Source organism: Panthera leo, chromosome C1 (genome assembly GCF_018350215.1).
Source record: "Panthera leo isolate Ple1 chromosome C1, P.leo_Ple1_pat1.1, whole genome shotgun sequence".
Classification (NCBI taxonomy): Eukaryota; Metazoa; Chordata; class Mammalia; order Carnivora; family Felidae; genus Panthera; species Panthera leo.
Window position 1 is genome coordinate 5,064,077 of NC_056686.1, and position 25,980 is coordinate 5,090,056.

The window sequence follows — 25,980 nt, forward strand, 5'->3', positions numbered from 1 at the left end:
CTGCAAGATCCAATACCGCCTCTTGCAGGTTAGCAGCGTATTGGATCCCGACGACTCGTATTTTAAGGCTGCCGAATAGTTGCAGGCGACAGAAAACCTGTTTCTTTCCCATTTTATACATCCAGGAAATTTGTACCACATGCAGCCGGCATGTCATTACACACTTCAAAAGACTGCATTCTCTCTTTCCAGAACCTGCGGATCTACCGCAAGGCGGATAGAATGCGGGGCTGAGGGTGAGAGCCCTTCCACCGGGGCCCGGGAAAGCAGCTAAGTGGAGGGTGCCTGCCTCTTGGCATTAAGAATCCAGCCCACCGCCTCCACCCCCGGGGAGGCGCATCTCCTGGCGGCTGCAGGACAATCTGTTATTTCCCCAGGGAGGCTGGGGAACGTGCTCGCGGGGGAGAAGCGGGTGTAATTACAGAGGCCCAGGCAGGGCACTGCTTTAATGGATGTAGGGTCCGCTGCTTGACTTAAGTACACCTTGCTGAGCCCCGAGACTGCGCCCTGCACTCTCACTGTGCCCAAGCTCCTGGTCCGGGGAGACCGCCCCCCACCTCGTCCCCCTCACCTGCCTCCCCCACCTGGGCCCCGCCCCCCCACCTGGCCCTGTTAGTGTGGAACCAACCCCTTCTCCAGTTGAGAACCATTTGTGTTATGATCTCCTTTGCAGATGGCACGTCTCAGGACCTATGGGGGTGGGTTTTGGAAAGTGGGTTTCTGGAACTTCAGATCTCAGCATGCAGAGCGGCTACAGTTGCCTAGATGGCAGTGAGCAGCTCAGGCTCTGGTCCCCGCCCTGCACAGGGCCTCCCTTCCTGCCTGCTCTGGGGATACAGAGCCCAGTAAACTGGAAACTCAGGCTCCGTCTCTCCTGTGCTAACTTTCCTCCTTTGGCCCCACTAGCTTTTCCAGAACGTTCAGTGCCAGGGGAGACACAGAGGAACATGGGTCCAAACCTCCTTGAGAAGCTTTTCAATGGGGAGGGAGGCCCTCTTTCCTTTCTTCCTCCTCAGTGTAGGCTCCTTGCAAGGCCTGGGGTAGACCATTGAGTGTGGGCAGAGCCTCTGCCCACAAAGCTCTGACAGCACAAGTCATTGCCAGCCCACTCAGATGGCCCTTCGGCCCGCTGCCCTTGGCAATCCCGCCTTCTTCTGCTGGGTCCCAACACCATGCCATTCCCAAATACCTCCTCTGGGCTGGGCCTTGTGCAGACCTGGGGTTGAGGGGGGATGTCAGCAGAGGTAAAGGGTCAAGCCCATGCCCATGGGGAGTGGACAGGCTCACTGAGAAGATAAGACCCTCAGAAAAGTGCACGGAGCGGGGTTGCCAAGAGTCAGGGCAGCTCCTCCTTAAGGGCTGAGATTTAGACAGCAGGTGCACTAGGCGGGAAGCCCGGCAAGGAGGGTGGGTCAGCCCTGCCCTGAGATGTGAGCCCCCAAGGCCAGGGTCAGCTTTGTCTGGTTCCCTATCAAAGTGCCAGCATCTTGAAAGGGCCTACCGCATGATAGGTGCTCAGCAGGTGTACCTCAGCTGAATAGGTGGGCTTGTAGATGGGCGTCTGTCTCCTGGGTCCTTTCGAGTTCCTGGAGCTGAGGTAGCTTCTCCAGGGACTGGGGGCAGCGGGACCCCTGTCCCTGGTTTGTGCCTGGGCCACAGTTTTGTTTTGTTTTGTTTTTAGTTGAGGTGAAGTTCACATAACATAAAATTAACCCTTTTAAAGCGAGCAATTCACCGGTTTCTGGAACATTCACAAGGTTGTGCAACCATCACCTTTATCTCCTTCCAAAACCTTTCCATCCCCCACAAAAGAAACCCTGTTCTACTACACAGCTCCTCCCTCCCCCCCCCCCCCGCCCCCGCCCTGAGTAAATCTGCTTTCTGACTCTGTGCATTTGCTTACTCTGGACGTTTCATATACAGCAATCACACAATACGTGGCCTTTCGGGTCCGGCTTCTTTCACTCCGTGGAGTGTTTTCAAGGTTCACACACGTTGGAGTGTGTGTCGTGTCTCATTCCTTCTTCTGGCCCAACAATGTCCCATTGTGTGGCTGTGGCTCATTCTGTTTACCCATCCGGCCGTTGACGGCCGTGTGGGCCGCTTCTGTCTTTTGTGAAGAGCTGAGCGCATGCGGGTGTGCGAGCCGCTTTGAGGGGCTGTTTTTCATTCTTTGGGAGTTGCTAGGTCATATGGTAATTCTGTGTTTAACTTTCGGAGGGATGGGCCAACAACTTCTCCAAAGGTTCAAAAGAGATTTTTGAATAGGCTTCTAAGCTCTGAGGAAGCAGAGGCCCCCACCATTCAGGGGAGGGAGGTTGGAGGGGGCACTGCATGTGTTGGGGAGCAGGAGAGGGAGTGGGAGCAGGAGAGGGAGTGGGGCAGAGAGCTCGCACCCCAGCCCTGGGGACGGGATCCGTGGTAGAGAAGGGGTGTCCTCACTGGAGGGTGGGGAGCACCATCCTCCTATGCTGGGAGCAGGGTGTATCTGGGGAAACTGAGGAAGCACGTGTTAATGGAAGACGGCCTGTGCTCTGGTCATAGAAACCATGTGGGCATTTCATCTTCCTTCGATCTAACAAACCTGCAAGGTCTAGGGCATCAGCTCCCCGCCCTCCGCTAATAAGGACGTTGAGGTTCAAGGAGACCAAGCTCCCCTGCATACACGACCTTCCCAGTCCTTAGTGCTTTAAAGTGCCCGTGAGTTTCCAGCTCAGGCCTGGATCCAGTGCCCACATGCTGGCCGCAGGGGCAGATCAGGAAGGGCAGGGAGGGGCTCTGCCCCCCCAACTCAGTTCTCCTCCAGAGGTGCCCGGGCCTGGACACAAACGCTCTGTCTGAGGGCCTGGCTCCTTGGGGACATTCTCGCCTCCCCCTGCTCTCCCACGGGGCCAGCATCCCTCACATCCCTCACGCCCTATATTCAAAGGAAGGGAGGCCTCTCGTACAAGGTCATGAAGACCTCCAAGTGCCAGCCCTTCCTGCTGCAAACTCCTGGTACCTCCTTGGGTGGCCATTACCGTTCAAGCCTCACTCCTGTTACTATCATCGCTATTTCCATTCTACAGATGAAGACGTAAGACACCGAAGCTCAGGGCCCTGAGTGACTTTGGTTCATGTCCCTAAGTGTCAGCAGGCTCACGGGGGCGTCCGATGTGCTCAGGCAGTTGGAGGCACCGAGAGCAGGGCCTGGTGAGGGTGGGACGTCCCCACGTGTTTCCAGCACATTTGTTTCTAGGGGAAGGGGTGCGGCTCAGTACTTCCTGAGGTTCCCAAGACAGCCAGACTTGCCACCCACCGGCATCTCTCTGTGGCCTGAGCCGGCCAGCGGCATGATCCCGTTTGGGTGTGTTTCTGACACAGGCCCCCAGATCGATCGCCTGCCGCCGGGGACGCTCCCTTCACCGGAGGGCTCTTCCCTGCTGCCCTCTCTCTTCGTGGTGATGTTTTTGTGAACTTGAGAAAAAATCAGGAAAAGGCCGATTCCCTCTGTCCAGCCCATTAATTCTGCATGCTCAGGCCCAAATTAACCTTGGCAAGGCTTCGAGAGGAGAGAGTAATTCTAACCTTAAAAATCTGCTGATTAAAGCTGGTTTCAGGAATTCGATTCCACTTAATGTCTTGGCAGGGAGCCCAGCCTCACATTAACACGGCCACAGACTCGGGTCCTGGCATTTCCCTCCGCCTTCTTAATAAACAAAACCCCGTTGCCTGTTTGAAGCGAGAATTCCTTTCCCGGACTCCCTTGCTACACGAAGCTGTGTGTGTGCCTTGCAGAGCACCGTGGGTACCTGGGTGGTGTCACAGATGCCCGGGAGGGGCAGCACTGAGAGCTGGGCTCCAGCAGGCCCTGAAACAGAGCAATAATTACAGCAGAAATGCCGGGCCCTCGGGCCCCAAGCGTACCGAGCAGGGCAGGCGTCAGAGCAGGGGCTCCTTTCTGGGCAGCCCTCTGCCTTCCGTGCCGCCTACAATGGCCTCTGGGGACTTGAGGAGCCCGAGTCCCAGTGTTTGCACATCTACCAAGCCCCTGCACCTTCTGGGAACAGGGACCAAGGGTGGGTCATGAGTAAAGACAAGGGCCAGCTACCTGGGACATACACCGAAAACCCTCAGCGCCAAAAGACACAGCCGCTGGCCTCCTATAGAGACTCCATGTTCCCCACTAGCAGTCACTTTGGCCAAAATGTGCAAAGCGTTGCTAAGACGTGTCAGCCTCAACAGGCCACCTGGCAAGGGGAGCACCAGAGCAAGAGCTACTCGTGGGAGTCCACTTTCCCCCTCAGAGACCATAGGACAGGGCTGTCTGGTACACAGTAGAGGGCTGAGCGGCTGTTGGTGGAAGGAGGGGAGGAGGGGAGGAGGGGAGGAGGGGAGGAGGGGAGGCCATGACCAGCAGAAGCCACTTTCTAGATCAGTTCCAGCCCCTTGGCAGGGCACTAAGAAACAGGTCTCAGCAATACACTTTGATGAGAGAAAGGTAATTTCACTTTACTTATTTATTATTTGTGTCCGGTACTTTTAGGAAGTATTTGAGATAGAAACAGCCCAGATATGTTGCAATAGGCTCAAAGAACAAGAATGCGAGTGTGGGGAGAGAGCTGAGTCAGGGGACGTGGGTATGTACATAGAGGGACAGAGATAGAGAGACGGAGGGAGGGAGAGACAGAAGGAGAGAGGATAGTTTCCCCGCCCAGCACACCCGGCGAGGAGGGGCAGGGTGGGATGGACGCCCTCCGAGGGCCCTGGGGGACCAAGTGCCCCAAAGGATTTCCGAGATGTGGAAATGCCCCCGGAGGCCTGGCTTCTGCAGCTGTTTGGCAAGCGTGGGGGATGGGCAGGAGCCCACACCCACCTGGCTGAGGGTGGCAAGGGTGGGAAGGCGGGCAGGTATGGGCCACCAGGTGCCTGGACTGGACCCCTGGCAGGAGCCCAGAACAGGGCCCTCAGGCCAAGCAGGATGACTGCAGAGTTAAGCCCACGGCCCCCACTCCTGCCCCGCCTGCTCTGCGGGAGAGCCCGGGCTCGGATCCCCTCCTTCCCTAAATCTAAATTTACCTCATTATCAATTTTTAGCTGTTGCTCCATTTTATACCCACTAATTTATTAATCCTGGAAACCCCCAAAAACAATAAAACTGAAGCTCCAGGGATTTTTATCTATATCTTTAAACATGATTTTTATGCCTTTTTATCTAGAAATTCATTTAATCTTTATTGCTGTCCTCACTCATGTCATGGTTAGGCTGCGGCAGCTCTGCTCGGATGTGCTGTCCTGGAGACGCTGTCCCTTGGCGGGGGGGGGGAGGGGGTGGCCCAGGTGAGCAGAGACGGGGGGGGCACAGGGGTGCCAGCGCGAGGCCATACCTGGCGGGGCCTGATGTTCTACAGTGGCCCTGGGGCAGGACGTCACCTCCCTGGTCCCTGGAAAAGGCTGGCGGCGAGAGGCATCTCGTTGCTCATGCTGTCCCCTGATCTCTGCCCTTTAGTTCCCCTTCGGGTCCTTTTTCCAGAGACCTAAAGGGCCCATGTGCTATAAAGATGGTCTAGAATTTTCTATGGAGATGTTGGGGAGCCTCCAGCATGAGGCCCCCTCTCTTGACCCACCCATAGCACCTCTTAGCACTTCTCCCCGCTCCTCATCCAGACCCAGAGGCACTGAAGGCCTCCCAGGGACACCAGAAACCCCTCCTGGAGAGTCTCTTTGGCTCTCTCTGCTTGCCCAAGGTGCCGCTACCCCTGCACACCCCCTCCCCCAAGCTCTTGTCGATGCCGGTCCCCAGGGTCTGGGGTGCACAGGACTGTCTGCAGGGCAGTGGGGTGGGGCGCACATGTGTCCTAGGCCTGCCGGGCTCTGCCCCATTCTGGCTCTGTCCCTTGCACACCGCTGGTCTGTGGGGACGGGGCAGAGAGCTGCCAGCCTTCCATAGTTTGCTGCCCCATCCCTTTCTCTCTGCCCTTCAATTCCTCCGGCTCTGGGGACCTGACCTCCACAGCCAAGCTAGGCCACCTGGTCCCCAGTGTCCCTTTGGTGTGTGCACCACAACTTCTGCCCATAAGCTGGGGTGAATTCCCAGAGCTCAGATTCCAGCTTTAACACGTCCCTGTGACCTTGGGTTAGACACTACTCTCTCTGAGCCCCAGCTCCCACATCTGAGAGAGGGCATCATACCACCCTCTTCCAGGATAACGGAGAGGACCCCGGTCTCTTCCCCATCTCCTGGGTCACCTGTGACACCAAGCACAGGGGAGACACTCGATTAATTGGCAGAAAGACCAGTTATTTTAATGTCCTGGAAAAGCAGGCCACCAGGATGCCAGGCCTGGAGGTAGCCAGTCTCAGGGAGGGCGAGTTCCTTGAGGCTCTGGAGAATGAATCTTTGGGAGCCTGCCCACCCCAGCCCAGAGAAGCCCCCCCAAGAAAATACACGCCCAGCCCAGTCCCCTTGCTCTCTAGCCTCAGTCCCCCGCTGTGGCAAGCCTGGGCTGCGTTGGGAGATGCCTTTGCTGATTGTCTTAGGAGACAGGCCAGGATGGAGACCCGGTCAATGATGATCTAATATTCCAGATCTCTCCTGTCACCCAACCCAGAGGCCAGATCAGACTGCAATCCATTTAGCTCAAACTAATTTTAAAGCAATTCACTATTTAACAAGTTCTGAGGCCCAGTGCTTTTGCAGGCAGCATGCGAATTGAATCATTTGGTCTAATCTTAGATTAATACGAACCAAATCCTTCAGTGAGGACGGTCCTGGGAGCAGCCTGGGACTTCACCCCTTTGTCTTTGCCGCAGGCAGGCCCTGCAGAAAGCCTGACCCTCAGCCACTGGCCTGGACGCCTGAGTGATGCTGCCAGGGGCTGGCCCGCTGGGCAGGGTCAGACGGGGTGGGTCTGAGTTCCCCTCTGCCTCTTCCTAGCCCAGGTGGCCTTGGACAAACTGCTAGCTTGTCCAGCCTCAGCCTTCCCCAGGATGTCTCTGTGCGGGGCAACGTAGAGCTAGAGACAAGAGAAAGTCCACGTCACCCCACCAGTGCCCTACGCGAGACCCTCTAGTGCCTCTGGGGATGTGCTCCGGCTTCCGGGGGGCCCCAGGGAGCATCAGGCTGTGTACCATGCGGCAGCAGCTGCTGGTCTGGGGAGATCTGGAAAGTGGTTGTGGGTTTTCCCTTCACTTACTCCTTGGAGAGCACCTGCTTCTCCCAGGATGTCAAAGCTTTGGCAGCAAAGGAACCGTGTTTACCCCCTTCCATGAGCCCTGCAGCTCTGTCTGCCCAGGTGTCTTCCTGCCCGCCCCCCCCCCCCCCAGGAGTCCCAGGGCCGGCTCACAGCTCAGGCAGGGGAGACACTTTGGTGCCTCTGGGGTCACCCTGGAAGGATGGGGCTCTCATGGGAGAGAAGAAAGCACCAGGAAGACATACGGCAACGAGAGGCGGAGACAGCGGCTGGGAGGGAAAGCTGGGGGGATCAGATCCAAAGTTCTGATTCTGCACCTGCACTTGTTCCTCAAATCCCCAGAGCCCCCTCCCCCCGAGTCCTTCCAGGAAACCTGCTTCAACAAGCAGGGTCTGGACCAGTGCCGCAGGGCAGAGCCATAAGAACCACAGGGCCTTTGCTTCCATGCAAGGCCGTCCGCCGACCGCTGATCACTGGTCTCATGGGGGTTCAGCAGAACGTTCTGTGGGTTCACAGACTCGGAACCCAACATCAGGACCAATCCTCTGTGGTCCCTTGCAGAGGATTCAGATGGGAAAGCTGGGAAGAAGGTGACACCCTTGCCCATGCCCATCCTTCTGCCTAGAAACTTCTCTCGTCCACCTGACCTGATCTTTTCCACCTGTTGTCCCCTGGCCCGCTGCTCCTCAACACAAATGTCACTTCCTCTTCAGCACGGCAAAGACTCTTCCCTCCCCCGGCCTCCCTTGCACTTAGCATCAGCCCTGTTTCGATCTGGTTTTGTTGGTTTGCTTGTCTCTTTCTCCCACAGGGGAGACTGGGGGATCACAGAGGACTGGGGCTAGGGACAGGCACGGAGTCGACAACAGTGAGAACTTTTTTACCACAGAGCCAGGGCCCAGCCCGGCCCCAGGTGCCCTTTTTCAGAGGGGGTGGCTGTCACTCCATCCGCTAGGGGAAGGGCCTCTCACCTGCCCCTGCCCAGGATCTTCTGAACAAGTGGCCCCTTACCCCTTCATCACTTCAGGGCAGGATTAAATTGTCATCTTCTGGGTGGATTCTCCCTTCCCTTCTATTATCTCCTTGTCTTCTGTCTCCTTTACACCAGAACGCATTTTTTAAACTATTCATCTTTGTCATGTAAACATCAGATTCAAGTGTGTGAGAGAAACTAGGCCCCTAAAAATCTACTTTCACTCTGATTACTGCTGTGCGGACGGTCACTTTCCCGATGGGAGGGTGGTGAGGCCGGGCCACAGGGAGAGCACAGGGGCCGCCGCCAGAGGCCTAACCCAGCTCTCAGGGTTCTAAGCGGAGATGTGCCATAAACACCCTAGTCTGAGGATAGAGCAGGTATCGTCCCTGCATTGGAGAAGGCTTTGAGCATGGGGAGAGGCAGGGAGCGGGCTTTCTGTCACAGCACAGGGGGCTCTGGGAGACACTGGCTGACTGATTCAAGATGTGGAATGACACGTACCAACCTGCAGGCATACCAGCTTCTCAGAGTGGAGCCAACGTCCAAAAGTCCAACCTCCGTGTTCTGTCTTGCCCCAAACCCTGGTTCCCCCAAATCCCAGCTATTGGGGTTTTAGGCTCCAAGAGTCTCAGCCAAACACCTCTACCCTGGGTGTCCACTCTCGTCGTTTAGGCCACAGTGTCCAATTGGAGCTTTCTGTGATGATGGAATGTTCCATCCCATCAAACCCAGGAGCCACCAACTACCAGCTGTTGAACGCTGGAAGTGAGGCTAGTAGACTGGGGAACCGAAGTTTCGATTTTATTTCATTCTACTAAATTTGAATTTGAACAGCCACACGTGGCTGGTAGCTGCCATGTTGGAAACCGCCACTCCGGAGAGGCCTGGGCAATGCACTTTCCAGCAATCCGTGGAGTGAGAGGCCGGGCTCACACTTTCCCAGAGATGAAGGTCAACAGCAAACCTTGGCTTTGCAGGTTGTGGGAGGTGGCCCCAGGAAACAGAATGAAATGTTGGCTCCAGAGAAGCGATTTCACTGGCAGCCGAGGCCGTAGAGGTGTTTTGTTCCTCTAAAGGAAAGGGCCAAAGCACCTATACATCCCCAATACCACACTGGCTGCTTTTAGCTTTCTGTACCTTACATCACTGAATGCTGCTCGGTTAATAAATAAGGTGCTTGACCGGTAGAGGAAGCCATGTGTTCATTGAGTACCTACCACATGCCAAGAAGCCCTCTGGTCCAAGTACCGGGCCCGAGTGTTGGCTAATCTCGCGAGAGGCATCGAGGGTGACGTGCAACGTACTCAGGCCCAGAAAACAAACACCCGGAATTAAGTCCAATTGGAAAGACATCAGAGCCCTGTGAAAGCTTCCATGGACAGGATGGAAGCTGTGATCTGTTCGATACTGTCCTGTGTCACGCGCATTTGTTAAATGAGCGAACTGTTGCTCCCACGCGTGTAGGCCTGTGCTGCTCCTGCTTTGGCCTGCTTAGATACTCGCATCACGTGGAAGTCAAGCACAGTTTCCTGAGCACCTGCTCTGTGGAAAGCACCGTGGGGAATTTTACAAAGGACAATACAATTCACGTTCTTGCCCATCTGATGAGACTTGTGCCCATAAGCTGGGGGTGAATTCCCAGAGCTCAGATTCCAGCTTTAACGCGTCCCTGTGACCTTGGGTTAGACACTACTGTCTCTGAGCCCCGGCTCCCACATCTGCAGAGAGGGCATCATACCACCCTCTTCCGGGATAATGGAGAGGACTCCGGTCTCTTCCCCATCCCCTGGGTCACCTGTGGCACCAAGCACAGGGGAGACACTCGATTAGCCAGGACTGTGGGCAAACTATGCCCACAGGCTGGATGTGGCCCACCACCTAGTTTTGTACAAGCTGAGCTCAGATGGTGTTTACATTTTTTAATGGTTGGTTGGGGGAAAAAAATCAATAGAAGAAGAATGTTCATGACACGTGAAATTCTGCCCAATTCAAGCGACAAAATCCACGAATGAGGTTTTGTTGGGACACGGCCACACCCATTTGTTTACCTATGGTCCAAAGCTACTTCTGCCCTATAAAGTAAGGGTTGAGCAGTTGTAACAGTGACCGTCTGACCCACAGGCTGAGAATATTTACTCTCTGGCCCTTTACAGAAAGTGCCAGCCCCTGTGAGACAGGAGGCAGGAGTGTAGATGTGCGAAGCCTACATGATGGTGGTGGTGAATAGCGTGCCTGAGGCAGAATGCACACCCTCGTGGCTGCCCTTGACCCTGGGAGGCCCTTTCCGGGGACCGCTTCCACCGGCCGGGTCAGGAAGGGCTTCCTGGGAGACGGAGGCCCTGGATGGACTCGGGCTGAGTGGGGTTTGCACTGGCAGTGGGACCCCATGAGGGGAATTGTAGAAACAGGAGCCACAAGGCCTGCCTGGGGATAGTGAGCCGGCCGTGTTCTGTAGCCCTAGCTGAAAGGGGAAAACAGAGGGTTGGGCTTTTGGTGGGGGGCAGGGAAGGGAAGGAAAGTGGGGGAGGGACACAGAGGCAGGGAAGGAGGGAGGAAGGGAGGAAGAGGGGGAAAGAGACGAGGGAGGTAGGGAGGGAGAGGTGGAGAGAGAGGTGGAGAATCAGCTGGTCACAGAAGCCATCGAGGGCTGGACAGAAAGGAGAGGCACCTGGTGATGTCCCAATATCACAACCAGTAAACTTGGCTCATCACACAGAGATGTCCCCCTCTTTCATCCACTGAAGCCATCGGGTGTTGAGCCTTGGCAGACGGTCTGGCAGGTGGGGGACCTCCCTCCCCCGGCGGCTGAGTCTGTGGGGAGAAATCCACTGGAGGAGATTTGCAGCCAAGGTGCCCTCTCTTTGTAGGAAGAGTTTATCTTGACTTGAAGGCAGCTCCCGTTTACTATTGGTTTCCCTGTAAATTTATCTTTCCTTTTTATTTAAGAAGGGGGAGAAAAGCCCCATAGTGTCATATAAGCAATTTTGAGTATTTAAGAAAAACTCCTTCCCTGCTCAGCTGTCATGTTCACAGGAAGCTGTCAGGCCTTAATTCCGCAAATACAACGATTTTGAAAGTTGCTTCCAGCTAGGGGTGAGGTTCTCCCGAATTTCCTATAAATAGCTAGTTGCTTTCTCTTCTTCCTTCTTTGTACACACACATCAACCAGGGACTCACGGCACGCTTTCCCCCACACACCCCCGCACGGGTGTGCACGTGCACCTCACGTTTACGTGCACACGCACACAGCTGCGTCCACCAGCTCTGGAAGACGACTCTCCCCCCAACCGCATCATGGCTCCTAGACGAAAAACTCAACCCACGGAGCCCCCAGGGGAGCCCCAAGCCTGATCAAAAAGCACCAGGAGTTTGTAAAACACAGATCGCCACCGACAGACTTGATTGCTTTTTTGATTAGTGAAAGAATGGATTTGATACACTGCCTCGTCCGATAACGTGCAGTTAATCCCCAGTTGTCATATGGGCTAGAAGTGGGCCAAGAGCTGCCAGGTGATGACGTGTCGACAAAGGCAGCCGGGAAGAGAGGGTGGCACCGGGGCTGTGGGCTGGCTGGGGGTGCCCTGTGAACAGAAGGGGAGAGGACCAGGGCGTGGAGCACGTGGCGAGGCAGGCCGGTCACATGCTGAGCCTCATCAGGTTCACGCCTGCTCCATCCGCCTGCAGGCTGGGCTGCGTGTTGCAAAAGCCAGCCTGAGGGGACACTCACTCCCGGGCATCTCTGTTTCCTTCCCACGCCATCCCTGTGCCCAGCTTGCGGTTTCCAGCCCAGACTGAGCACCATTCTGTGCATTCTGTGTCTCTACTCGCTTGTCTTCCAAACTCCTTGAACTCGCCAGGTAGAAATCTGAAACCAGCCTCTCCCCCAGCAGGCTGCTGCACCCCCAGGGTTTTCTGTCCCGGTGCCTGGGACCCCTTGTCCCCCCACGCTTGTCTGCACAGGTGCACGGGCGTCGTCCTCGCACCTGGCGAGCGTGGCCACTTCTCCACACCTGCACGGCCGCCACCATCCAGTGCCAGGGTGGCTCCCGACTGACAGGGCTGGCCCCAGTGCCCTCACCTCCCTTGGCTGTCTTCCCTGGCCACACTGTGCCGCGGTGAGCTTCCGAAAGGCAGACCTGGTCATGACATCCGAGGGCAAAGTCAAGCTCCTGGCTGTGGCCCCCATGGCTTGTTGTCACCTGACCCACTTTGTCTCCCCCACCTGGACCCTCGTCATGCTTGGCCTTGCATCCAGGGTCCTATGGTTCCTCAAGCCAGCCTCTGCCTCACCTCCTGTCCCCACCTGCTTTTCCTGCTTCTGGGATGATGATCCGCCCCCCCCCCTTCCCTCAGCCACGCAGTCCCTCCAATGCCCTCTCCCACTGTCCTCTGGGACTGTCCTGGGCATCAGTTCTTGACCCTCACAGCCACCCAGGAGACAGGAGGAGGAAGGTGCCCATGTCACAGCCTAGAAGGACAAGGACCCTCCTAGCAGTTCTCATACCCCAAGCAGGACCCGTCTCTCCAGAAGCCCCTCTTTGCTGACTCCAGCTCACCAAGGGTGGATTCCGGGAAGCCTCTTCCCCCACAGGGACAGTAAACCAGCTACTCAACATGAGTCAGATTTCCCTGAAACTGAAGCTGAGCGCTTTAAGCATTCAATGTGGAGCCATTTTCCAAGATGGTTTTCTAGTATGTAGTTTAAAGTCCTGAGCCTTTGGGATACCACAAGCAAAAATGAACCATTTATTGCCTTCAGGTCCTGTACCCTGTACTGGGCTGTGGAGACCGGTGGGACACCTGTTGGCCACCGTCATTCAGAGGGTCTGAGGCTCCCTGCCTCACCCTGGAGCTTCCAGTCCCGGGAGTACAGATGGGCAGTGAGCCATGGGAGGGACCCAGCGTGCTGGGCAAGGCAACACGGGGAGGGGGGCATGCCCTTGGTCTCCTTGAGTCCTTGGGGTTCTAGAGGGGGCTTCCCTTCCTCCCTCGATGCTACTTGACATGGTTCGCTCTCGTCAGGGGTCCGCTGTCCCTCTCTCCAGCCTTCATCGATGATGCCTCTCATCTGTGGAGAGCAGAGACATCAGATCACCAGGGTGGTTAGGGTAATATCTAAAAATAGAGTAACTAGGTTCTGAGTGAGGCCCCGAGGGTTCCTCTGATTAAAATGCATGAGCCTTGATGTAGAAACGGCGATTTTTCTTTTTAACATCATCCTGCTCATTGGATGGTTCTGGGCACTTCTGGGCAGGTGAGGTTGCCCACGGGTGCTGGGGAGGCTCAGGGGAGAGCGGGGGGAGCGTGCTTTCCACTTCCTGTGGACTCTCAGAAGGGACACGCAGTAGGTGTTGGGAGTCCCAGGGAGTCCTCGTGTGTAGTTCAAAGATGCTGCAGCCCAGCCCACACAGATCAGCAGTGAACTTGAGGGGGGGCGGGGAATGGAGGCGCAAATCAACCACATTCTTTTCAAGTTCGAGAGAAAGCAGTGGAAGGAGAAGGAGACAGGTGAAGGGGGGAAGTCTGCAAACCCTCAAGAGGAATGAACAGTGAGAAAAAGCGGATGCGTGGCCTTTTATTTCAAAGAGACAGGAGAGAGTTCTTCTCTCAACAATTTATGTCTCTCTCCATTTGGCTCATTACGTGAGCCAAAGTAATGAAACTTCCCACGAGAATATGCAAACTCCAAAGGAAAAGAACTGATAAAAGTCGCAGGGTGGGCTGCTCGTTCGTGGCAAACGAGAGCTCACAGGAAATGTCCAAACAGGCGCCTCTCTCGGCAAGAAGGAGTGAGTTATCAAAAATAACAGTAAAAAAAGAAACACGGCGTATTAAAAAACAGAAGAGTCAGGAAAGTATATTGCCTTCTTAATAATAAATACGTTTCGTGGGCAAGAATTGCAAGGGAATCGTTTAAATTAATTTCCGCTTTGTTTGGTTGGTTTATACAGGGTTTGGTCCCAGCTGACAGCAATCTGTAAAAGTTCTAACGTATTGGAAATCTGATTTTCTTACAGCCAGAGTCCCGTAGTCCAAACTGATTTCTCTTTCAACTCTGCTAATCAGACAGGGCTCAAATGGATTCCTGGTAGAACCGAATCGCACTTGGTCTTTTGGGGGTATATTAAAAAATACCTGGTGTAAGCTTTAAATGCAGAGAGAGCTGCTGGCCAGTTGTCACTGCAGTGTGGTGTGAGGGGCAGTGGGGGGCGGGGGGTGGCTATGGCTGTGGCTCGGATGAGCAACGAGGAGCCCAGGGAAGACCTTGCCCATCCCCGGCCTGCAAGGCTCTGGTGCCCTGCCTTCTCTTTCTGCCCCACCGATTGTGGAGCAGGTGTTTGGGAAGCCGGGGAAACACGGCAGGAGAGGGAAGGAGAGAGTTCTGGTTTGAAGGCAAAACCCTGGCCACCCCGAGACTCGCATAATTGGGTTCTGAGAGGACCCTAGAGGACTGTCCTCCTCACCAGGCCCCGCTCTCCCCCTCCGCCTGCAAGCCCGTCCCCACTGCTGGCCCTGACTGTCCCCTGTCTCCGGGTCCTAGCGTCCCTCCTCACTGTCCGCCCCCCAAACCAAATCCGTCTACGACAGATGCAGGCTTAACCTTAGAACAAACACAAATGTGATTGAACAGACTAAATAGAAGCCAGCAAGTGGGGTATGCACGAGGGGCCTCTCGGTTTCTGGAGGTCAGTCCTAGGAAGTGCCACCCCCAGCCTCAGAGGTCCTGCCATCCAGGGCTGCCCCGCTCGCCCGGTCTGATACCCTTGACCAGGAAAGGTCTGGAGACTGTGTGTGTGTGTGTGTGTGTGTGTGTGTGTGTGTGTGTCTGAATCAATCCCACACACGTTCAGCCCCTCCCCGTACACCAAGGGGTCTTAACCTCGGCTCTGTGAATGAACTTCAGGGTAACCCCCAGCCCCTACAATTATGGGCAAAACGCACACGAATGTGCATTCCCAGGTCCCCAGCTCTTCTGGGTTCTCACGTGCCTCCATGGCCCCTAAAAGGGAAAGCACCCAGCTGTCCGCCCAGGTTTGCCTGCTGCCTTGCCCACTGTGCTTCTTAGATTCCGACCCGGACCTCGGTCCCGGCCCCGGAGCCAGGCGCACGGGCACCGGCCCTCAGCCTCCCAGGGTGCCGGTGGCGTCCGCAGCCCTTTCTCGCTCCTTCTCTGTTGCGCCGTCTCTCTCTCTCGCTTCCTTCCCTCTTTCCAACTGAATTCTCGTTTTTCCTCTCTCCCTAGTGCTTGTACGGCTGCTATGTCCATTCCTCCATCATCCCCACCTTCCACCGGAGGTGCTACTGGCTCCTTCAGGTAGGTGGCTGGGACTGGATTCTTCTTCCGTCTCCGGTGCTGCGGAAGGTCTGTGGAGGGAGCTGCGTGGGCGTGGGGTCCGGCGTGCGGCGGCTTCGGGCGGGGGTGCCCCGGCCAGAGCTCCTAGGGGCATTGGCGTGTAGTGCTGAGGCCAGGTGTGTGGCCGGCCTGGTGTGCTGTGCGATGCCAGGAAGGGGAGAGGCCTGGGGTGGGGGGTGGGGGGGGCCGTCCTTCCGCCCCATGAGAGTAAAGCCCCGCCGGGTGCTTCCAGGGTGGCTCGGTTTCCTCTTGATGAGGACGGAAAGAAGGCTGAGCGTCCGGCCGACTGCAGAATGCCCGTTGGCCGAAAGCTGTGCGTTCATATTCTCTTGTGGGTTAGTCAGTCGTCGGCACTCGTGGAAAATCGGCTCTCAGAGGCATGCCAGCGGCAGCCGGATTGATCGGAAGGGTTGTTGGGAGAGCGGGGGCCCACGGCTCAGTGGGAAGGAGCCCAGGAATCGATCTGTGATGTCTGCCATGCAGGGGGACGGAGAAAGGGGCGGAGGAGCCCCCCGGCCACCCTCGCTCCACAAGGGTGACCTGGCTCCCAGCTCTGTGTCCATGGTGCCCGTGCACAGCCTCACGGAGTCGGGCCTGGCTCGGGGCCGCGGCCGCCCAGCCTCTTGCCTGTTGGCGGTCAGTGGCGGTCACCCTGCCCGGCAGAGTGTGCCGCCGTGTGAGTGGGAGGGTCCGAGGGACCCATCAGTGAGGCTCGACCTGGTCCTTTGCAAAGCTTGTCCCCCGATCGGCAGCCGCTCTCTGTGGGCCCAGGCATTGCTGCCTCTGACCTTTCCCACTGTGGTTCTAACCATCTGCATCCACAGCAGTTCAAGTGAGCCCTCCCCTGGCCCCGGCAGCCGGAGGAGCTCCCTGGCTTGGGGAGTACGGTCAGGAGGGGTCTGGCAGATTAGGAAGCAAGCCCCTGTCACCATGGTGTGTATTCAGAGAGCTGAGGCCTCACGTGCCAGAGCGCAGAGGGGCCCCTGGTCCCAGGGAAGGTGGCCTGGAAAGCATCTGCGGGGCCCAGAGCCGTCTTGGTGTGGACGCCGAGGCTCTGCCCGGACAAGGCTCTCGGTCTGTCGGCTCTGCCCAGCCCCTGCCTCCTTGCCCTTCTCCCTCAGTTCCAGAAATAATTGTCTGCGGTTCAGCAAGTTCATTAGCAGATGACGCCTGAGACTGTCCAAGGATGTGCTGATTTGCAAAGACACGGCTTCCCTGACATCTTGCCCTGTTGTCATTTTTCGGGTTTCTCTCCCTGGGAGGCTGGGCTGGTGGCAGTGGGGGTTTCTAACTGCTCGGCCCTGCTTCCTTGTGAAAGGGGCCTCCAGCGTGGTCATGGGATGATACTTCTCGTCTTGTTAACGCAAAAGGTTTTCTTTTCCACCTGGCGGAGGAGTGGAGTGTGGGACCCCCACCTCGAGAGCAGGGATCTGGTACAGCGGGGGCCATGTCCTTGTGCCCCAGGGTCACGCTCTGGCTGCTGAGAGGTATTTTCACCTTGAGCAGCCTGTGGCCCTGTGAACTCCTCCCTGGCCTCTGAAGGCCCCGGGGCCTGTTTTGGCTTTTTTCCTTTTCAGTTTCATGCCCCATCCAAACGCCTCTTGAGCACGCTCTCCCGATTCCAGGCCTGACCACTGGCCTGTTGGAGCAGCGCCCCGGAAGTCGGCTTCCTGCCAGCCAGGCGCTCCTGCACCCACGCCATCGCCTGTCTCCTCTTGTCCCATCACATGCTTGTGGCTCTTTGATTCCACTAAGTTTACTTTCCTAGACTCAGACACCATCGGGCAGCCGTGGCGGGGGAGGGGAGGGGGGGGCGGGGGGGGGGGAGGGGGTGAGCTTATCAGCCTCCCAGACTGGATTCTGCTCACTCAGATTTGGCTCCTCCTGCCTTGTTCCAGGCGAGAAGTGGGAGGGCTCCGCTGTCCCAGCCCTCCCCACCCCTGAGCTTCTGTCCTGGCCACGGTGGGCCGGAAACATATGTGGAGTGATTCGTGTCTGCCTGGGGTGGTCACTTCTAGCTGGCGGGGGAGCCCGTTCCCCCCCCCCCCCCCCAAGGTCCAGTGTCACAGGAACTGGTTTCTTAAGGGCAGATCTGGGCCCCTTTATCTTCTCCTCCCAGCCCACAGTCTTCCCTCCACCCGCTATCCACTGCGTCCTGGAGCATCACCCTTGTTTCCGTGAGCAGGTGACGGGGGGGACGCATGCAGGGGCAGGGGTTCCCACTCCCCAGTGTGTGCTGGGCAGGAGCAGGTTAAGGAGCCAAGGCCAAAGCAATTAGCGCGGTGCACGTCCCGCACGAGCCCGAGAGCCACCGCGGCAGCCGGCACCGCTCAGGGCAATTTGTTCCGGTGCTAATTACAACACCAGGATAACGACGGTGTGGCCAGGCTTACTTTCTCTGATATTAAATAGGAAAGAAGCCATGAGACACCGGCCCAGATGGAAATTGGCCCAGGTCTGTCTCTGACACCAATTATCAGGAAAAAGGATTGGGTGGGAGAGAAGGTGTCAGGGTGGCGACTGAGGCAAGAGCCGAGGAAGGAGGCAGCTCCCACGGCCACCAGTCACCACTGGCTCCCCGGGGAAGCCAGCCTGGTGGTCCCTGGAAGTCCCCAGTGGCTGTCGGCCACGCCCCTTACAGCAGAGAGGTGCCAGGGGCTGGGGGACAAGGGGAGCCTTGCTGAAAGGAAAGGGGCAGGGAGGAAAGGAGGGCTTCTGGATAAAGGAGAGTTCATTCCAGCAGTGGCCCCACCGCCCCCACCCACTGCAGAGCGTGGCCGGCCGTGGTGGCCACTGGGGTCCCAAACTGATGCCACTCGCCCCAAGGCCACTTAGCACAGCAGGAACCTCTGCCCGCGCAGGCCTGGTTTTCCCAAGCGCCCAGACTGTAAGGTCCCTGGGCCGGGGAGGGGGGGGGGGGAGCTGCGCCCCTCTGTCTCTCCCAGCACAGAGCCTCAGCCGGACAAGGAGGGGCCGGCCTGCCCTGAAGGCCTCAGCTCTGCTCAGAGGGCCTGCCGCCCCAGGACAGGGAGGGAGAGAGGGTGTCAGACCTGGGGGAGGAGGTCAGCACCCCTTCCAGAAGCGGAGGGTCAGGGAGAGGAGGGGGACCGGAACTGACACAGCACTTAAAAGTTCCCAAGTGACCTGATTTTCAGGGGAGGGAGCGACCCTGCCCCCTCTCTGTTGCTACTAAATGCTTTATTAGGATGTGAGCAGGGAGACAAGTGAGGAGCCAGAGCCTTTCCCGGGAGTGGAGGGGACTGAAGCCCCAAGTGCATAAGGGCATCGTCATGACCAGTGTGCACCCCATGAAGCCATCTGCCCAGCTGGGTCAGGGCCTTCGGGGGATCTGTCCTGGGACTTGAGAAGCCACCACCACTGGCTGGCACACGTACTCCCCCGTCACATCATCTGCACGTCGGGGCCTCCATGTGTCACAGCTGGCAGGGCCCTTGGGCTCCACAAAACTCAGCTGCTGCATTTCCTGGATAGACGCTGAAGCCCAGAGGGGACAGGGCCAGACCCAGGGTCACCCAGCCAGTCAGCGATGGCACCCTTGCCTCTCCCTCCCAGGGCCCGAGCGTGGTTGTCACTGCAGCCACCTTGGCCCTGAGCCTTGCTGGGGGCGGGAGGGGGTGTGGCCAGTCCTGCCGCTGGGCTGCTCCACGGGTGAGCCAGACCCCAGGGGCCTCACCCTCCGTCCTGCTGCCACGGCCTCTCCTGCTTGGGATTTTCTGGTGCTCAGGCTCAGGGCCTCCCTGCTGCCCTCTGCATCCCCGTCCCGGGCCCCCACATTCCGTCCTGTGGGGCCCTTCTCCCAATAAGCCCAAAGAGAACAGGCCCCCATTTCAGGCCAGACTTTCCAGCAGCTTCTGTATGGCGCATTTGGAAACTATTTCTGCTTCTAATGAGTGTTTTTCTTTGTGCCCTTGTCCTCTAAAATGCTTAATGAATGTTTTCTGTGCTCGAGCGAAGCGGGGGGTGTGTCCCTGTGTGTCTGCCACCGCCATGCGGGGGGCTGTTAGGCTGCTGGGGCGGAGACAGCCAGGAGCTCCTTCCCGACCCACAGAGGCCCGTGGGCTCGCAAGCACTGCCGAGCAGACACGGGGACCCCGCGGCTTTGGGGGTAACCCGGGCCTGGGGGCTCCTGACGGCTGGAGGATGGCAGGTGTTTGGGCTCCACGGAAGAGGCAGGTTCTAGCCCTTCCCTGGCAACCCTGAGCATCGGAAGCTGTGACTGTACAGCCAGCCACCACGGGCACTGAGTCCTGGCCAGACGGTGCCCTGGACCCTCACCACAGGCCCCGTGTCCCCCAAGAGAAGACCAGGCTCTCAGGAGGCCCACGGTCACCCGGCCAGTGGAGGGCACCCCCTTGTGGCCCCATCTGCCTCCCGGAGGCACCAGTGTCACCTGCTCTTAGAGGGAGGGGCTACCTGGTTCCAGATCTTAGGGCAGAGAGGGGGCACTCCGGGCCTTTCACCCCACACTCTCTCCTTCCTGCCTGCCCCTGAGCTCAGCTGGTCCCGCCGCCCCCCCCCCCCCCCCCCCCCGGAAGTAGGGTGCTTTCTGCACCAAGTACCACGGCAAAGAGACCTTCACAGAGCCAGCCCAGAGGAGGGCAGGGCGTCGGGGGCTAGTTCTAGGCTGCCCCGGCCCCACTAAAGCCCCCAGCCCGGGAGCAGAGGGAGGCCTCAAGCACACGTCTCCCTGCCTTGTAGGAAAGGGGGGAGACCCCCGTCTTTGCTTGGGCAGAGCTCCAGTCTGCCCTCGCAAGTGCTCCTGGGAACCGTGTTTGCCTACCCGGTTGGTAAGGCCCGGGGTGGAGCTGAAGCCTTACATCCCTCCGTCGGGTTGTGGGCCCACGGCTGGCGTCGCATCCTCAAGAGAGCGTCTCTCCTGCCAGGAGGAGCCGCCGAGGAGAGGCGGGGAGCCAGCAGCCGGCGTCCCCACGCTGACCCAGGGCTCTGCAGCCTTGCAGACGGGGCCCCAGAGAGGCACCTGTGCTCACACTCTGGGGACACCCCAGTGAACGGCTCCATTTCAGCTGCTACACCAGACACAGGCCTCGCCCCCAGTGTGTCCCGAGGGAGCCCGGCCTCCTTCCTCCGGGGCCTCTTTACTCAGAGCAAGCGGGGCGGGGGCTGTACAGAGTCCCAGGCCTCCCCAGCCGGCCGGGGGGGGGGAGGCCGTGAGGGGGACGGGCCTCCTCACCCGGCACTCAGACTGTGGCACCCCTGGGGGCATCTCTCTGCGCTGCCTCTGGCTCTCCGGGAAGGGTCCTCGGAGCTCACGGCTACCCTGAAGTGGCAGAGTCGGGCACGGTTGGGTCGGGTGGAGGCATCCTGCGGGCTCGTGGACCGCCTGTTCCCGGCACATCGCCCGGAAGGCCGCCCTTTGGGGCACCCACTTGGCCCAGAGTGGGTGAGTGAGCACCGCGGGCCCTCTGGGATGGTGTTTATTTCAACCCCTTAAAATAGGAAGGTTGGGTCACCCCGGGGAGCACCTTCTAGCGGTTCGCCTCTGGGCAGTTTACCGAATTTCTCGGAGCCTCGGTGTCTTCATCAGTAAATGGTGACAATAATAGGGTCACTGCACAGGGCTGCCTTTGGGAATGAATCTAAACGTGACACGGTGCGTGCACAAACACTGTCTTCACTATAGACACCCTCCCCGCCCTGCCCCCACAAAAGACTTGAAATGATCACTTCTTTTGCAATTTGCAACCCAAGTGCCCCCCTACCTGACATCCACTCACTCTTTCTGGAAGCAAGGACCCACCTGGGACCATGCCCCCAGCCCTCAGGGTCGCCCTGTAGGTGAGCTAGGTCACAGAAGGGACCAGAAGCCCCAGCGTGGCTACAGGAGCACCTCCACACTCACCCCTCCGTCCTCAGGCTCGTCCTAGTGGTGGGGACATCTCTGCTCGGAGTGAGCCGGATCCCCCCAGATCCCAAGAGGCAGGAGACAGTCCACCACTGCCAGGCCTCCCTCCCTCCCTCCCCCCTTTCCTTCCCTCTTTCCTTCCTTCCCTTTCCTCCCTTTCTTCCCTCCCTCTTCCTTCCTTCTCTCCTTCCCTCTTTCCTTCTTTCCCTCCCTCCTTCCTTCTTCCTTCCTTCCTTCCTCCCTCCCTCCCTCCCCCCTTTCCTTCTCTCTTTCCTTCCTTCCTCCCTTCCTTCCTCCCTTCCTTCCTTCCCTCTTTCCTCCCTTTCTTCCCTCCCTCTTCCTTCCTTCTCTCCTTCCCTCTTTCCTTCTTTCTGTCCCTCCTTCCTTTTTCCTTCCTTCCCCCCTTCCTTCCTTCCTTCCTTCCTTCCTTCCTTCCTTCCTTCCCTCTTTCCACCTCCTCTCTCTTTCATCTTTTTTAAGTGGAAGATATTATAGCTTCATAAAAGATACTCCAGGCTTCTTGCTCAGTAACCGTTTTTATGTTTCACTGGGGTGAAATAGAAGCGGCTGGGAAATAAAGCGTTGAGGAGCCTGCTCTGTATGTGGGCCCTTGAACAGTGTCCTGCATTACTCAGACGGAGATGCCATGGGGCTTGCCATGAAAGGAGGCTTTGATGGGGCTTAGAGCAACAGGAGGCATTGTCATCAGGCTGACTCTCTCCCAAAGGGGGCATTTTTTAAAGTTTATTTATTTTGAGAGAAGCGGGGGGGGGGGGAGGAGCAGAGAGAGAGAGAGAGAGAGAGAGAGAGAGAGAGAATCCCAAGCAGCTTCGTGATGTCAGCACAGAGCCTGACATGGGGCTTGAACCCACAAACTGAGATTATGACTTGAGCCCAAGTCAAGAGTCAGATGCTTATAACCGACTGAGCCACCCAGGCGTCCCCCAAAAGGGACATTTTGACCCACATGCTTCAAGGAAGAGAAATGAGTTGGTGCCTCAGGATCCCTGTCCCCCCAGGCCTGGGTTGGCGGGGAGCCGAGGGTGCCTCAGGGAAGCCAGACCCTCTGGGCACATCCCACGGGTACTAGGTCATGAAAGCCAGGAGCTCAGCCCAGCCCTGGTGTCCCACCCTCAGCCACAGGGAGTGGAGGACGGGCCAGATACCAGGTACGGGCTGAGTGGGGCAGAGGGACCTCTGACAGTGCACGTGGCCCACAGATGCCACAGCCCCAGTGCCAGGTGGCCCCCAGCACTTGGTGGGGACCAGTGTCTTTGGTTCTCACAGCTGCCCTTGCAGGGAGCCAGGGCTGGGTGAATTCTCCCTGATTTTCACAGACAAAGAAACTGAAGGTCCAGGGGAATAAGGGGGCCCCAGAGACCGAGCAGACAGGGATGAGTCCAGGCTCCTGAGGCCAGGAGCAACACGGGGACAAGAACAGCTGGGCCCCAAGTGTTCGGAGAGGGCTCCTGTGTGAAGAGACAGGTGAAGGACCCCACGGCATCACAGTCACTTTTCCAACCCTGAATTTCCACGCCCAGGGCAGCTTGCTGGCCTAGTGGGTGCACCTGAAGCCGGTCGATGAGATGAATCCAGAGAAGGGGCCATAGAGTGGGCTGGGTGGTCAGGGGAAGCTTCCTGGAAGAGGAGGCGAGCTCAGGATGGAAGGCAGTAGGATGTTCTTCCCTGCCCTTTGTGACATGTGGCAGCCGTGGGCCACGGAGCACAGCGACAGGAAGGACCAACAAGGCCGCGTGGGGTCCCAGCTCCACCGGCTTCAGTCTCACAGACCAGGCACCCACAGTCTGGGGAGCCCTCAGGACAAGTGTCCCAGGCCCTGGTGTCAGTCAAGTGACTTGGAGGGAGTGTGTGGGAGGCCCCCCCCCCCATGTGGGCTTGGGGCTGGGAGAGGAGAGCAGGAGAGAAGGGGCCTGCCCACCAGAGGTTACAGGTTCGATGCTGCCGTGGGGTCTCCTCCAGGCTGTCAAAGGTGGTTATCATCGTCGGTATCGGTAAGAGTAACAGTAGCCATCGTAGGTTGTGGGCTCCCAGCCCCAGGTGCTACGAAGCCCCGTGCGTGCCCGTGAGGCCGGTACTTTGTCACCCCCAGGTAGAAATGCGGCTGGGGCACCCGGGGAACATGCTTCAGGGAGGCCCGTCAGGAAAGAGGAGCTCCCGGCAAATGGCCCTGTTGGTAGCTCATTGCAGCGGCCGACAGAGTCTGGAAGGAAGCGCCAGGTCTGTGGGGAATAGGACAGGGCTGCGGAAGGGGTCGGCGCTGAAGGAGAAGTGAGTGGAGGGAACCGCACGAAGCAGGGGTGGCGTAGGGAAGGAGAGGAGAGGGCAGCGGTGCTTAAGGAGCAGGCACCCCCACAGGAGAGGCTGCGGGCCAGGGTAATAGAACAAAGCCCCGTCTTACAAGCTACCCGGGTGGGCGGGCGGGCGTTTCCTCTGCGGGAGCACGGCAGAGACCAGCGAGCCGGGGAAGGAGCAGGTGCAGAGAAGGCAGCTAAGGCTGAACCGCGGGATCAGAGGGATCACTCCCGAGCCGCCTCCTCGTGCCGGTTCTATCCCGACCAGCAGCTTCCACTTCGTCCTCCATTAATGTGCCTTGAATAACATGATGAGAAGATAAGGTAGACACTAGGAATTTACGGTGCTATGCAAAAAATTGCTCAATTCCATTAAGATTTCAGGATCTTTGCCAGGCTGCACAGCAGCCCCGGTATTATTTCCTTCTTAGACATCTTTGCTTGATTGCAATTTATGATGCCGAGGCCCCTGCTGCACCCACCTAAAGCCTCCAGAAAAATATGGCCATCCCCCCAAAGCAGCCATTATTCTCTCTGAGGAAAGTCACTGGGTATTTTCCAGAAGATTCCCTCATCCTGATCTCCTTCTCTGGGGGCAACGGGGAGCAACCTGTAATCAGGTCTCCGCTGCTGGACCTTCACCTTGCAAATTTCAGCGGCCAGGGCAGCCGGAGTCCTCGGGGGAGGCGGGACCCTCTACCCCCACCTTGTGGACGAGGAGGGTGTTGAGCTGAGTGGGGAGACCCCCTCCCCGGGCCCACGGTTTAAATTCAGCTCCGCACTTTCCGAGCCACGGACTCTGGCCAAGTGAATGACCCTCTTTGGATCTCATCCCTTCCTCTGTCTGCGAAATAGGCCCGCAGGACGTCTCTCCTGAGGTCACTGGGAGGAAGAACTGAGCTAAGGCCCACAAAGGTGCTCGTGTCCTGCTTGGCCATGGTGGCTCTGTTCATTACCTGCCACGACAGCTCCTGCTCTACGGGATTGTGTGTGTGACTGTTGTCGGGGAGGGGGCCTCTGAGAGGGTCTCATCCGGACCACCTTTCATGTGGCAAAATGCTGTCCCTCCCACGTGCCTGTGTGGCAACCGGCCCCGTTTGCTAATTCACCTGCAGCGTGGCGCTCGCTTAGTGAGATGGAACTTTCACATCCCAGCCATCGGTAGGCTGCTCGCTCCCCCGCCACCGTGTCCCCTCGGCCCCCTGCCCTGCTGCGACCGGCCAGCGCCTACCCTGGCCTGTCCTGCAAAGCCTCCTGTGTCCTCCCGCCCTCAGAGGACTGAACTGCCTGGACCAGACTGGAAGGCAGAGCAGGAAGGAGGCTGCCGCTCCTTGGAGATGGAAATTATTAATTAGCCTTATTATCCAGGACTTGTCAGTCTCTTAATCCTTCCGTCTGCAGAGGGTTTATGCCTCCGCAGTGTGCGTTGTCAGCTTGGCTAAGCAATTGCTTTTAATAGAAAGGCAGAACAATGGACGATACAGTTTGGTTACTATCTTTATTTATCGAGCCAAACAATCCCTGCTCCCCTTCCACAGAACATCCTTCAAAGACGGGAAGGAGGCAAAAGCTGCTTAATTTCCCCTCTAGATGGCTTCTAATGCAGGGCCTCTGTTTAATTAGCCTTCTCATGTAATCTTCAGTGGACACCCTGTCCTCAATATCCTAATCTCCTCTGGAGCAAAGGGGAAAAGGGGGTTTCCAAAGCGAAAGACAAAAGTTTGCCTGAAGGAAACACTTTTCCATCTTGCTTCTGAAGAAGACTCAAAGGGCCAAGAGTGAAACGCAGACGTCATTTGATAGAGTCGATGGGCAAGTCTTCGGTGACGAGCTCCATGTGTGAAGGTCAGGGGCTCGCTCGGGGCCCCAGGCGGGACCCCAGCTGGCGAAGCTGGCCGGCTCCGGCATGGGTCACACTCTGGTCCACGACAGGCCATCGTGGCTGCTTTTATCACCGTTAAGAGTGCAGTGGCCCTCAGGAGAGAGCGATTCCCACGCAAGACAGTACACACTCCAGACTCAGGGGGGTGCACAGGCGAGCACACGCCTCCCTGCTCCTCACTCCTCCCTTCCCAGCTCTCCTGCTCTCCTCCCTGTAAAGGGCTCTGGGAAGCCCGAAGGAGACTTCTCGCCATCCCCACCACCACTCCCACACTGGGCAGGACATCCTGGGGGCTTTCCGCTCCCCTGTTCCAGAATCTTCCCTGGTGACGGGGAGTATTAGCGGGGACCGTACCTTCCCGGCCACATGGCTACCGGGGGATGACGGCCGTGCGCCTGCT

At 57.8% G+C, this 25,980-nt stretch overlaps 1 protein-coding gene across 6 annotated transcripts in view; it reads left to right on the forward strand.

Annotated features, from left to right (window-relative positions):
• CAMTA1 (calmodulin binding transcription activator 1) overlaps window positions 1-25,980 on the forward strand; it is an 851,919-nt gene that overhangs the window by 588,630 nt on the left and 237,309 nt on the right. For all 6 annotated transcript variants that reach the window (XM_042949355.1, XM_042949357.1, XM_042949361.1 and 3 more), the window contains one exon: window positions 15,392-15,463. In XM_042949355.1, the coding sequence (XP_042805289.1) occupies window positions 15,392-15,463 (72 nt within the window). The remainder of the gene's footprint in view (window positions 1-15,391; window positions 15,464-25,980) is intronic.